At 46.5% G+C, this 14,746-nt stretch overlaps 1 protein-coding gene across 1 annotated transcript in view; it reads right to left on the bottom strand.

Moving 5' to 3' along the window:
- Positions 1-14,746, bottom strand: part of REC8 (REC8 meiotic recombination protein) — a 48,233-nt gene that overhangs the window by 26,008 nt on the left and 7,479 nt on the right. The window contains exons 5-8 of the mRNA XM_032236627.1: positions 13,518-13,632; positions 12,466-12,547; positions 4,076-4,152; positions 1,874-2,009 (exon numbers count right to left, since the gene is read on the bottom strand). Coding sequence (XP_032092518.1) covers positions 1,874-2,009; positions 4,076-4,152; positions 12,466-12,547; positions 13,518-13,632 — 410 coding nt within the window. The remainder of the gene's footprint in view (positions 1-1,873; positions 2,010-4,075; positions 4,153-12,465; positions 12,548-13,517; positions 13,633-14,746) is intronic.

Below are 14,746 nucleotides of genomic sequence, written 5' to 3'. Positions count from 1 at the left end.
GGAGAAGAAGAAGAAAAGAGAGCGAAAGGGGAAAAATGTACAAGCCCCCTCGTGAATCAAGGGGAGGAATGTGGAGCAGAGGAGCTACAGCAGGAGAGAGGGAGGGAATTGGGAAGCTAGGAGAAATGGTGGAAATGGACACGGGGGAGGGGGCCTCTTTTGTAACCACTTTGCAGTAAAGGCTTTTGTAAAAAAATTAAAAAGGCCAGGATTTTCCATTCCATTCCAAATTCTATTCTATTCTATTCTGTTCTGTTCTATTCTATTCTATTCTATTCTACTATACTCTGTTCTATTCTATTGTCTATCCTATCCTATCCCATTCCATTCACAGCTTCTAGAAAAACCTTTGGAAAAGATGAGCAAATCTCTCTCTCTCTCTCTCTCTCTCTCTCTCTCTCGATATCATCTATCTATCTATCTATCTATCTATCTATCTATCTATCTATCTATCTATCTATCTATCTCTATCTACATCTTTCTACATCTATCTATATCCATCCACCCATCCACCCATCATTTATCTATCTACATGGTTTACCTATACCTCTATATCTATCTATCTATCTATCTATCTATCTATCTCTATCTATCTATCTATCTATCTATCTATCTATCTATCTATCATCTCTCTCTCTCTCTCTCTCTCTCTCTCATCTCCCTCTCTCTCTAATCTTAATCTCCTCCTCTCTCTATCTCTATCTAGATTTCATATATCTATCTATCTCTATCTACATCTTTCTACATCTATATATCCATCCATCCATCCATCATCTATCTATCTATCTACATGGTTTACCTATACCTCTCTATCTATCTATCTATCTATCTATCTATCTATCTATCTATCTATCTATCTATCTATCTATTTATCTATCTATCATCTATCTATCTATCTATCTATCTATCTATCTATCTATCTATCTATCTATCATCTCTCTCTCTCTCTCTCATCTCCCTCTCTCTCTAATCCTAATCCCCTCCTCTCTCTATCTCTGATATCATATATCTATCTCTATCTACATCTTTCTACATCTATATATCCATCCATCCATCCATCATCTATTTATCTATCTACATGGTTTACCTATACCTCTCTATCTATCTATCTATCTATCTATCTATCTATCTATCTGTCTGTCTGTCTGTCTGTCTGTCTATCATCTATCTATCTATCTATCTATCTATCTATCTATCTATCTATCTATCTATCTATCTATCTATCTATCTATCATATCTCTCTCTCTCTCATCTCCCTCGCTCTCTAATCCTAATCCCCTCCTCTCTCTATCTCTATCTAGATATCATATATCTATCTATCTACATCTTTCTACATCTATATATCCATCCATCTATCCATCCATCATCTATCTACCTACATGGTTTACCTATACCTCTATATCTATCTATCTATCTATCTATCTATCTATCTATCTATCTATCTATCTATCTATCTACCTACCTACCTACCTACCTACCTACCTACCTACCTATCATCCATCCGTCTGTCTGTCTGTCTGTCTGTCTATTTATCTATCTATCTATCATCTCTCTTCCCTTCCTTCCTTTCCTTTTCCTCCTTCCTTCCTTCCTTCCCTTCCTTCCATCCTTCCTTCATTTCCTTCCTTTCCTTTTCTTCCTTCCCTTCCTTCCTTTCCTTCCTTCTTTTTCCTCCTTCCTTCCTTCCTTCCTTCCTTCCTTTCCTTTCCTTTTCCTTCCTTCCATCCTTCTTCCTTCCTTGTGTCCTTCCTCCGATCCTTCCCAAAATGGAGAAGATCATTTTGGTTGATCTGATACACCTCAAATGTTCCTGAGATTCAGGACTAAGAAAGAGGCTAAAAGTCTCACCCTTCTAAGTCCCTCCACTTCTCACCTTCCTCTGCGCGCCTTTTTCTGGCAATGGCTTGAGGGGACAATGGTTCCTTCTCTGTCCCGGGCACCAGGAATCCTTCCTGCTCCACCAACAAGTCGATCTCTCCGGCTGTGATTTCAGGGAGATCGTGCTCGTCCTAAAGCAGGTAGAAGAATCTGCTGTGAACCTGTTATTTATGTGGATCCCTCTGTCTTTCTCTCCCTCTCAAGATTGAACTGCTTTGCTTCTTTCAAACCGTAACGCTATTCAAATGCACAGATCCTGAAAGCCCGGAAACCATCAAGGTCACCGCTGCAGATGCTCGAGAAAGAGATGGACGGTTCCCATAACATCGTGGGAGAAGGTGATCACTCAGGGGTGGGGAGAAAGGCAGAGATGGTGTTCTATTTTCTTCACTACTGGTTTGGTAGCGGGAGCGCGCACGCCTGGGCATGCGCAGAGCCTTCCGCGCATGCGCAGAAGGTCCTTGATGATGTCAGGGCGGGTGGGCGGAGCTATTGGTTTGCCTGAACCGCTGCGAACCAGCAGCATACCACCTCCGGAGAAAGGGAAGCTATTGCTTAACTGGGCGAGCATTTGCGTGGGGGAAAAACCAGAGTTGGTTTTGATTCTTCAGTACCAAAATGGTGAATCCAATATAGTTTTATTTTGGGGGATTCAAAGTTCCCGAGAGTGATTCCTTATTTTGGGCTCACTACCCTGTTTCCCCCAAAATAAGATCCATCCTGAAAATAAGACCTAGCGTGTTTGTAACATGTGTGCCTAATATAAGGTCTACCCCCCCAAAATAAGCCCTGCTCAAGGGTTCCACCACAATACTGTGAAGCCCTTATCCGCGGAGACATAAGCGCGAGTGCTAATCCGCGCCGTCCGAATCGCTAAAGCAAATGCGACCTTACCGCGCTGACATAAGGGCAGAGGGCAAATCCACGCCTTCCGAAGCACTCAGCACCCTAAACCTAACCCTAAACCTAACCCTAAACCTAACCCTAAAGCAAAACCCTAAACCTAATCTTAACCCTTACCTTAATTTAAATCGGCTTTCTGCCGCCGCGCTGTTGTAAAGCGCCCTTCTGTCGCCGCGCTGTTGTCGCGGCGGTGATGACGCGCGGTAATGACATCCCGGCTTTAGCGACACGGTTTTATCACCGCTATTTTGATGAGCGCGGGTTTGTCGTGCCACGCTGCTCAAGAGCCTGTGCAGCCAGCCAGCCGCCAATTCCGTTTGGCTGTTTTGGTGCCACAGCCACGAGGTGAGGCAGGGAGGGTTGAGCTGCCCCAAGCACCCCGTAACGGCATACCTCAGGACCCCCGCAGCCGGGCCGTCCACGCAGACACCTGCCTCGTGAGAGCAGCACTAGCAGCCATGTGCAGCAAAAGCCCATGTGACCGTCGGTTGACTTCTTCCGCTTGCTTGTGGCCGCAATGACGCAGGAGGCTGAGTGGTGTGTCGGTCCCGTGGCCACGAGGCGAGACAGGTGTCGGGACTGCGAGGGCCCCCGAGATAAGCTGGTGTGGGGCACGCGAGGCAGCTTAACCCTCCTCATGTCAGGCCTGCAGCCATCTTTCCTTTTGGATCTTTGGCCTGCCACACTTTCTATTATTGTGGGAAAATGGATTGGAAGGAGTGAAGATGCGGTGTAGCCATAACAACATTCTTTCTAGAAAATCAAGGTCATCCTTTGTCTTCGTCCCTTCTGCGTCTGACCGGAACTGGATGGGTGGAAGCTGCCAGCGGGGCAGTGGAAGATGGGACCATGGGATGGACTTGTGGGTGAGGGTGGGGGCAAGATCTTGAACTTTCAACTGGGTGAGGAAGCTTTTCAGATTCGGGTTTCTTAATAAATGGGAACTTTGAGCAATGCTTTGCCTCGGACTCTGATTTGGTTTTGGGTGCTATTTGGAACCCCGACAATCACCGAAATTGACACCTGCCTTGAAGCAACAGGACTGACACACCGTAGTGGCCTCCTGCCCTGCCACAAGCAAGCAGAAGTGGGTCCTCTACTACGGGGTGGGGGTGGGGGGAATAAGACACCCCGTGAAAATAACCCCCAGTGCTTATTTTGGCATCCCAAAGGAAAATAAGACCCGGTCTTATATTCGGGGAAACGGGATAGTTGGGACAATTGACGCTCCCACATCACAAATCCCATCATCCTCGTCTACCCCTCTCCCCCACTTCCCAGCAGGAGGGCTTACTTCAATTTTCAGCAGTGTGATGGGCTCGGATTCTTTAAGCGTGATGGCTTCAGGAGAGACCGTGAGCCTCGGTTTTCCTTGGGCATGAAAAAAAGAATCGAAAGTTAGCGGTTGAGTTTTTGCAAAATTTGCACTCTCCCTTCGGGCTCAGAGCCACGAAAAGGAACTAAAGCAGAAATTCCATTCAGTGGTCCTTGACTTACAAAAGTTGCAACGGCACTGAAAAAGGGGACTTACGGCTGCTTTTCACCCTTACGACCGATGGCCGTGTGATCGAAATCCAGACGCCTGGGAAACTGACTCACGTGTACGACGATTGCAATGTCCCGAGGTCAACTTTTGTGACTGTGTCTGACAAGCCCAGCCAACGGGGGAAGCCGGATTAACTTTTTTTTCAAAAAAATTGCCTTCTAGAGGAAGCAGCAGGAGAACGAGGTGCCTCATTTAGTCTGACTTTATGATCACTCGAGCAGAGTTAAGCAAGGGTTAAAAGCTGAAAAATTCCTTATGCAGATGAGGCACGTGGTTCTCTCGCCTCCTGTAGAGGGCGGTTTTTAGAGGCTTTTTTAGAGTTCTCTGGGATCAACTAGCTCAGTCTGACCTCAGAGCTCTTGCCTTTCTCCTTTTACATTTTTCTTTTCTTTCCATGGGGGCAGGCAAGAGCAGAGTTGAAATCCTCTCTGAAACATCTGGAAAAGGTCCGTGTGTGGGGAGGGGGGAGGAATTCAAAAAAGTTTGATTGCATGCAGAGCCACGTTGCCTTTTCAAACACACACACACACACAAACACACACACAGAGCTGGATAAAAGTATGTAAGCCCAGCTTCACTGATTACAAGTTTGAAAAGGCGACGTGGCTCCACCTGCAATCAAAGGCTCGGATCGGAAGGCAGCAGGGGAATGTGGTATGGCAGAGGAGCTGCTTTCAAGCCATTGGAAAACATATCCAATCCAACTTCTGTGTTTGTGTTTGTTTGAGAGTGAGTGAGGTTTATTTTAGAGGTTTTAGAGGTTTTATTTGCATTTGTAGGCCGCCCTTTTCCCTGAGGGGACTCAGGGCGGCTCACAGAAAACCAGGGAAAGGGGAAATACAACATTGAGACAACAACACATAATAAAATAATGAGCAACATGCATACAACATTCGGGCGGGGTAGAAATCCTTATCCCCAGGCCTGACGGGCGAGCCAGTTCTTCAAGGCAGTGCGGAAGGCCTGGACGGTGGAGAGGGTACGAATCTCCACGGGGAGCTCGTTCCAAAGGGTCGGGGCTACTGCTGAGAAGGCCCTCCTCCTTGTGGTTGCCAGCCGACACTGGCTGGCCGATGGAATGCGGAGGAGGCCTAATCTATGGGATCTTATAGGTCGTAGGGAGGTAATTGGCAGAAGGCGGTCTCTCAAGTATCCAGATCCACTGCCATGTAGGGCTTTATGGGTGATCAATAGCACCTTGAAGCGCATCCGGAGATCGACAGGTAGCCAGCGCAACTCGCGGAGGATAGGTGTAATGCGGGTGAATCGGGGTGCACCCGCAATCACTCGCGCGGCTGCGTTCTGCACTAGCTGAAGTCGCCGGATGCTCCTCAAGGGTAGCCCCATGTAGAGCACGTTGCAGTATTCCAGCCTAGAGGTCACAAGGGCCCGAGTGACTGTTGTGAGGGCCTCCCGGTTCAGGTAGGGTCGCAACTGGCGCACCAGGCGTACCTGGGCGAATGCCCCCCTGGTCACAGCCGCTATATGATGGTCGAATGACAGCTGTGGATCCAGGAGGACTCCCAAGTTGCGGACCCTCTCTGAGGGGTGTAAAATTTGACCCCCCAGCCTGAGTGTTGGATTATTGGCCAAATCTTTGGGAGGAAAACACAACAGCCACTCGGTCTTTTCCGGGTTGAGCACAAGCTTGTTAATCCTCATCCAGTCCATGACGGCTTCAAGCCCCCGGTCCATCACGTCAACCGCTTCATTGATTTGGCACGGGGCGGACAGATACAATTGAGTATCGTCCGCATATTGATGGTATCTGATCCCGTGCCTACGGATGATCTCTCCCAGCGGTTTCATGTAGATGTTAAATAGTAGGGGGGATAAGACCGAACCCTGCGGCACCCCATATTTTAGGGGCCTTGGGGACGATCTCTGCCCTCCCACTAACACCGACTGCGACCTGTCCGAGAGGTAGGAGGAGAACCACCGTAACACGGTGCCCCCCACTCCCACCTCCCGCAGTCGTCGCAGAAGGATACCATGGTCGATGGTATCGAAAGCCGCTGAGAGAGGGATCCAACTTCTCTGTGTTGTGTGGGTCTGTTTGAGAGAGGGGGGAGGGAGGGAGAGAGGGAGGAAGGAGGGGGAGGGAGAAGAAAAAGAATGAAGGAAAACTTATTTCGCAAGGGGGCAAAATGCTGTCGCTTTTAAATCGGAACTGAGCATGCCTGGCTGTGGAATTCTGGGAGTTGAAGTCCGCAAGTCTAAAAAAATTTGAAACCCCTGTGTCAGTGCCTCACCAGCTATAAACCTCACTGCACGTCACTGACCATACTACATGGTACTGTTGGAAGAAATGTCCTTCTGGGTTCGGCTCCAAGTGGGGGAAAAGACACTGGAAACATGGAGGCTGCTTAGAAAGATGGTTTAATGTTTAATGGTGGACAGGACCGCATGGCTTGAGGTCCTGGGGAAAAGGGGTGATCACATGCTTCCAGGTGTTGGGTGAAGAAGAAGAAGGGCCGAAGGAGGGGCTTGCAGGATTTTTTAATAATCTGTTTGGCCCCACCTATCTGTTTCCTGTTCCTGTGTAAGATATGTATTCTGATTGGTTGTCAGACTCCCATGGGGCAATGCAGGGGAAAACTCTCTAGGCTGAGTCCAGGTTTGGTTGAGTTCTCAGATGCCATGTGGTCAGTTGGGTAAAAGGCCAATATTATCATGCCTTGATCCCATCCCCCCTGGAGCTGAAGGGGAGAACTCTTTATTATGTAAAGTGGACTAGCTCAGGCTTTAATGGCTCATTGACAAAAGGTGGGGGGGGGGCAGGAAGCTGCAGGGAGAGTTTGTCTTTTTGAAACGTGTTTCTTCCTTTTCACATCCAGAGAAACGTAATATTCTGCCTTTCCAATATTTCCTAGGATATTTCATTTTTCTGGGAGAGGGCTGAGTGATAACTTCCTACAATACCTTTTTTAAAAATCCTTGCATTTATAAACATTTGTTTCCTGCAATAGATATGATATATGGTGCCCTTTGTAGCTGTAACACAAATATGCCAAATTAGACCTGTATGCTTGTATTTCCTGCAACTAAAGGATGTTATTAGGGTGGGTAAAACATCTGGCAAATTTCAGAATGTGTCATCCTTGCCGTTTGAACTCTTATCAATCTCCTGCAATCTATGGGCATAGAACTATCCCGGAAAGGAGCTGTAAAACTGACAGCTTTTGATCTTCCTGAGAAGCTAAGTGATCAATTGCGAGAGAAAAGGAGATCGCTGGAGGGGATAATTAAGATACTCTATCCTGCCCAGAGGATAAACAAATGAAAGAAGCCAGGATGTTATTTTATGATGTTTCTAACTGTATAATGGTGGGGAAAAAAGGAAGGTTCTACATTTAGGCAAGAAAAACCGAAATGCACAGGGACAGTATAGGTGGTACCTTGCTCAATAGTAGTAACTGGGAGAGGGATCTTGGAGTCCTAGTAGACAAGCATTTAAATAGGAGCCAGCCGTGTGCAGCAGCTGCTAAAAAAAGCCAACACAGTTCTAGGCTGCATCAACAGAGGGAGAGAATCAAGATCCCGTGAAGGGTTAATACCACTTTATAATGCTTTGGGAAGGCCACACTTGGAATACGGCATCCAGTTTTGGTCGCCACGATGTAGAAAAGATGTGGAGACTCTAGAAAGAGTGCAGAGAAGAGCAACAAAGAGGATTAGGAGACTGGAGACTAAAACATATGAAGAATGGTTGCAGGAACTGGGGATGTCTAGTTTAATTAAAAGAAGGACTAGGGGAGACATGATAACAGTCTTTCAATATCTCAGGGGTTGCCACAAAGAAGAGGGAGTCAAACTATTTTCCAAGGCACCTGAGGGTAGAACAAGAAGCAATGGGTGGAAACTAATCAAGGAGAGAAGCAACTTAGAACTGAGGAGGAATTTCCTGACGGTTAGAACAATTAATCAGTGGAACAGAAATTGCCTCCAGAAGTTGTGAATGCCCCAACACTGGAAGTCTTTAAGAAGAAGTTGGATAGCCATTTGTCTGAAATGGTGTAGGGTTTCCTGCCTAGGCAGGGGGTTGGACTAGAAGACCTCCGTGGTCCCTTCCAACTTTTCTATTATATTCTATTCTATTTTATTCTAAAAAGGAGCTACACCTTCTCGGAAGGGTAGCTCTTCACTGCACATCCTTGGGGTATGTTAGGAACAACTGCCCGTCATGTCTTTAAACTTTGATCAAAGATTAAACCCTGATTGTTACCGAAGCATCCCTTGAAGTCTCATTTTTGGCTCATTGCGATGTGTATTCTCAAACTTCTGTGGGTCTCAAACCTTACAAAACGATTACCGGGCAAGGAAGGGAATTTTATGGGGTTATTTTGATTTAATAACTATTCCACAGCTGCAGAGGCTGCTACGGCATTCAAGCAAGTGATAATTCAACGGAAGGAAGGGAAGCTTTGTGCAAACGGAAGGGATAATTGTTAAACATCGGGGCTGGCTGTTGGCAAGTTGGAAACATCACACTCCGAAACTGTGGAGAAAAAAAGCCTGTTTTTGTACTCCCCCCCCCCCCCAAACAAGGAGGGTTGGGTCGCTCTACACCTGAATTCCCGCAAAGCTCACATCTTCCTGTCCCCCCCGATTGCTTTTTCAAAAGCCAAGTAGAGTTTTCTATGTTTTTCCTCGAAGATATTTCACTTCTCATCCAAGAAGCTGCTTCAGTTCCAGTTGAATGGTGGAGAAGGGAAGGATTTATATTCATTTGCATTTTTTTTTTAGAGAGTCCTTGAGGCCGCCTGGAGGTTTATCTGTGCCCTCTGGGGGTCACCCGGGGAGTGAAAACGGGTGAGGAACTTTTTTTGAAACTGCTGAAAGGGACTGTGTTGTGAACAGGAGATATTCGTATTTTTCGGAGTATAAGACGCACCTTCCCCCCCCCTCCCCCAAAAAGAGGGTGAAAATCTGGGTGCATCTTATACACTGAATACAGCATTTTTGGCCTCCCGAAAACCCCGCCCCCTTCGCAAAAATGGCCTTGCATAGCCTTTAGGAGGCTTCCAGAGTGCTCCTGGGGGCTGGGGAGCCGAGGTGGCGCAGTGGTTAAATGCAGCACTGCAGGCTACTTCAGCTGACTGCAGTTCTGCAGTTCGGCTGTTCAAATCTCACCGGCTCAGGGTTGACTCAGCCTTCCATCCTTCCGAGGTGGGTAAAATGAGGACCCAGATTATTGTTGGGGGCAATATGCTGACTCTGTAAACCGCTTAGAGAGGGCTGAAAGCCCTATGAAGCGGTATATAAGTCTAACTGCTATTGCTATTGCTATGGGGAGGGCAAAAATGAGTGAAAAATGGGCCATTTTTTGCTTGCTTTTGCACCCCACCCCCCCCGCCCCCAGGAGCACCCTACAAGCCTCCTAAAGGCTATGCATGCCCTGTTTTTCACAAAAAAAAATGAGGCATGCAGAGGGTTTGGGAGGCATGCAGAGTGCAAAACCCCTTTTTAAAAAAAAATTATCTCTTCAAAATCTTGGGGCGTCTTATACTCTGAAAAAGGCAGTTGGTGGTGTCATTTCCCCCGCCCCTCTCTGTTGAGGGAGGACTGTTCGGTCTAAATGGCATCTTTGATCCCTTCTTCAAATTCCTCTCTCAACGGAGGGTGTGTGTCACAACAGCCGTCTACCTCCTGTTTCATGACACAGTCCTTTCAGCAGTTCCAAGAAAGTTCCCCACCCAGTTAGTGAATAACTTTATTGTCAGTCTGTATGCCCACTCTGTTGCGGCCTGTCGGCCCCTGCCCCCCACCCCACTCAAGCAGCCGAATCAGAGGAGGAGGAAGAGGCGTGGGAGTGAGGGTCAGCATCAGGGCAACCGGATAGCTCCGAGGGGGAAGAGGGAATGGAGCTGGCAGAGAGAGAGAGAGAGAGAGAGAGGAGGAGGAGACTGGGCCGTCCATCAGCCCTCAGATGAAGAGTCAACAGTCCCCAGATCTGGAGGTGGCTGATGAGGAAGAGGAGGAACAGCTGGGTCCAGTGCCTGACATGCAGAAGGCAGCGGAGAGGAGAACAGTGGAAATCTATGGGCTGGTCCTCAGGACGAAAGAGCTACTACTGCTAGCGAAGCCCCACTAACTCTGGAGATAAAAGGCAGGGGGCAGAGATGAATAGATGTGTGAGAGGAGAGCAGTGGAAATCTATGGGCTGGTCCTCGGGACGAAAGAGCCACTACTGCTAACGAAGCCCCACCCTAACTCTGGGGATAAAAGGCAGGGGGCAGAGATGAATAGATGTGGGAGAGGAGAGCAGTGGAAATCTATGGGCTGGTCCTCGGGACGAAAGAGCCACTACTGCTAACGAAGCCCCACCCTAACTCTGGGGATAAAAGGCAAGGGGCAGAGATGAATAGATGTGGGAGAGGAGAGCAGTGGAAATCTATGGGCCAGTCCTCGGGACGAAAGAGACACTACTGCTAGCGAAGCCCCATCCTAGCTCTGGCGATAAAAGGCTGGGGGCAGAAATGAATAGATGTGGCAGAGGAGAGGAGAGCAGTGGAAATCTATGGGCCGGTCCTTGGGACGGAAGAGCCACCACTGCTAACGAAGCCCCACTCTAACTCTGGGGATAAAAGGCAGGGGGCAGAGATGAATAGATGTGGCAGAGGAGAGGAGAGCAGTGGAAATCTATGGGCCGGTCCTTGGGACAGAAGTGCCACCATTGCTAGCAAAGTCCCAACCTAGCTCTGGCGATAAAAGGCCGGGGGCAGAGATGAATAGATGTGGCAGAGGAGAGGAGAGCAGTGGAAATCTATGAGCCAGTCCTCGGGACGGAAGAGCCACCACTGCTAACTCTGGGGATAAAAGGCAGGAGGCAGAGATGAATAGATGTGGGAGAGGAGAGCAGTGGAAATCTATGGGCTGGTCCTCGGGATGGAAGAGCCGCTGCTGCTAGCGAAGCCTCACCCTAACTCTGGGGATGGACTTGCCAGCCTGTGGTGGGAGAGAAACGTTTTGCCGGGGCTGCCGGCGCTCCTAATTAAAGGAATAATTGCTTCGACTCCAGAGGGTTGTGTTGTGTTTGGGGAGCTGGGTCAGAACACGCTCATCGGCGTATATTAAAATGAAATTTCATTGCACACAGCTCTCAAAGGGTCACCACCTCCACTATATATCACATAAACATGACTAAATAAGTAGTTAAATACATAAATACATACATACATACAAATTCATGCATAAACCCATATATATTATATGACCAGTGGTGGGTTCCGGATACGGAACCGGTACACTGCGACGAGGCCGGTCGTCCACCTCGGGCACGCACGCTGCACACCCACTGCCCTTCAATGCTCCAGCTGCTCGGCGGAGGTCGCGCAGGCGCAAATGGCCCAGTTGGCTTAAAAATAGGTAAGGAACTCGGCAGGTGGGTGGGCCCAACAAAACACCGTTTCGGTACGGCGACGGCGGCTGCTCCCAGCTGAAACCAGTACGCCTGTATCGGGGCGAACCGCCCGGAACCCACCACTGTATATGACACAGAGGAACAACATAATCTAGATCAAATGTATATCTGTACATTCGCACTCTGGTTCAGGTGGCCCAGATAAAACCTCCAAGTGGCCTCAATGACTCTCAGAGGGAGCACTAACGACCAGATCACTGCAAGGAATATAAATCCTTCCCTCCTTCCACTGTTCGGTTAGCACTGAAGAAGCTTCTTGGATGAGAGGCGAAACGTCTTCAAGGAAAAAAACAAAGGAAGTCCAGTTGTGTGTGTGTGTGTGTTTTCTTTTTAAACGTCTTTGTCACAACCAGGACATGGATGACCGAGAATCTCTCGTCTTCCTACAGTGCTTTGAAAGCTGCAGTCAAAACAGAGGGTGTGAGGATGTTTTCACGCTTGTGTTCACAACGCCGGGGCCAGTTTCGATTTGAAGCAGGAGCCGAGGGTGCGGAAACCTCCGCGAAAACGGGGTGAGAGTCACCACATCCTCCCACAACTAAAAGTGGCTGTCGGGATTTGCATTTGTGGGTTTACAGTTATGCCGAAAGGTAAACCCACCTCATGGTGAGGGGAGGCAGATGTTCCCCTGAGGATAAGAGACTTTCTACCAACACACACAAACACACACATACACACATACACACACACCTGCAGTCCTGAGTTTCTGCCTCACCTGTCCTTCGAGGACGGAGGGAAGGAGGAGACAGTTCCAGAGGGCTTCTTTCAGGAGTTGGGGTCTCCAAGAGGTCTCGAACCTTGGAAAAGAAGATGGTATAGAGTTTCCTACTAAGAAGGGGGTTGGACTAGAAGACCTCCAAGCTCCCTTCCAACTCTGTTATTCTATTCTATTCTATTCCATTCCATTCCATTCTATTTTCTATATTCTATTCTATTCTATTTCTGAATTCTATTCTATTCTATTCTATTCTATTCTATTCTATTCTATTCTACCCTATACCTATACCTATACCTATACCTAGATCTATTCTAAATTCTATTCTATTATTTTTATTCTATTCTATTCCTATTCTATTCTTTTCTATTCTATTTTCTATTCTATTTTCTATTCTATTTTCTATTCTATTTTCTATTCTATTTTCTATTCTATTCTATTCTTTTTTATTTCCATTTCTATATTCTATTTTCTATTCTATTCTATTCTATTCTATTCTACACTGTTCCTATACCTATGCCTATGCCTATAACTATACCTATTCTATTCTATTCTAAATTCTAATTATATTCTATTATTTTTTATTATATTCTATTCCTATTCTATTTTCTATTCTATCCTATTCTATCCTATTCTATTCTATTCTATTCTACACTGTTCCCATACCTATACCTATTCTATTCTAAATTCTAATTCTAATTCTATTATATTATTTTTTATTCTGTTCTATTCTATTCCTATTCTATTTTCTTTTCTATTCTATTTTCTTTTCTATTCTATTCTATTCTATTCTATTCTATTTTCATTTCCATTTCCATTTCCATATTCATACTCTATATTCTATATTCTATATTCTATATTCTATATTCTATATTCTATATTCTATATTCTATATTCTATATTCTATATTCTATATTCTATATATTCTATTTTTTCAGTGCTGCTTCCTCGCCGTTACAACACTCGGTCGCAAATCAGGGTGATCCACCATTGCAATGGGGAGAATAACACCAGCGTCTCCCCCCCCCCCCCCCCCGCAAAAGGGATCTTACATATGGGATCGAAAAAGGGCTGGGCAGCAGAGGTTCCATCATGCCGAAAAAGGGATCAGGTGCTTCTTCCAACGCTTCCATAAGAGCCAGTTGATCCGGAAGCAGGAGACCCGGTCTGGAATTGGGAAGAACAGGAAGAATTGAAAAAGGAGCCCTGTAAAATGTGTTAACAGCAGCTAGAATTGTATTTGCTAAAAACGGGAGACGTGAGAAAATACCAACGCAGGAGGAAGTTATACAGGAGACAATGGAATGTGCTGAAAGGAGTAAATTGACGTTTGAAACGAGAGAACAGGAAGATGTACAATTTTATAAGGCCTGGGATTTATTTTATCAGTGGTTAGATTAAAAAAAAACAACCATGGAAATGAAAGATGTTGGAGAATTTTCATAATATAAGAACAATAGAAGGATACGGAATATATTACAAAGCTACATTATTAGTGAATAGATTCAGGATGATGTAATGAAAAGTTATAATATAAATGAATCCAATACCTAGAACAAAATGAAGGAATAATAGTTATAGCTGAACAAATGATGGATAATGATAATAATCTGTTGTGGCCCAGCAGGAGCCGTTGGAGCTGCAAACAGACTCCGACAGCGAGGAGCCTTATGAGTCGGCTCTGGAAGATGTGGAGGACCCTGGGCAGGGTTCAGACTCCGAGCAGGGACCGGAGAGGCTGGTTGGCCACCCGGAGGCGCCTGAGGCATGGAGCAGCGGTGAAAGCCAAAGGGAGTGTGCTCCTGATGTCAGGCCCTGGAGCAGTGGTGAAGACGTCAGGAGGAATTGGTCTGGGACGCCCAGCAGAGGCGGGCGGATAAACGCCAGCAGCAATTAAGGAGACAAAGGAGATAATTGGACCCAGGTGGTTGTGATTAGGCCCCTCCTAAGAGAGTATATAAGGAGAGACTTTGGGAGGAGGCTGTTTGCAGGATTCAAACAATATACTAATGCTGGAGAAGCTCTCGTGTGTATTTCTTATCTTCGAAGTGTGAGTTGCTGCCAAAGTCTTGTCAGTGTGTTAATTTACTGTGAATAAATTGTCTAGCAGTAATCTTGTGTCGGCGTGCTTCACCGTACGGAGGGGGGTCAGAACAATAATCTATACATATATACTAGATCAGTGATTCTCAACCTTCCCAATGCCACGACCCTTTAATACAATTCCTCATGTTGTGGTGACCCCCAACTATTGGTGTCTCGGTTCCTAAGACCATAGAAA

This window comes from Thamnophis elegans, chromosome Z, assembly GCF_009769535.1.
Source record: "Thamnophis elegans isolate rThaEle1 chromosome Z, rThaEle1.pri, whole genome shotgun sequence".
NCBI lineage: Eukaryota > Metazoa > Chordata > Lepidosauria > Squamata > Colubridae > Thamnophis > Thamnophis elegans.
The sequence above is the reverse complement of the archived record's forward strand: the minus strand, read 5'-3'. Positions and strand labels throughout refer to the sequence as shown.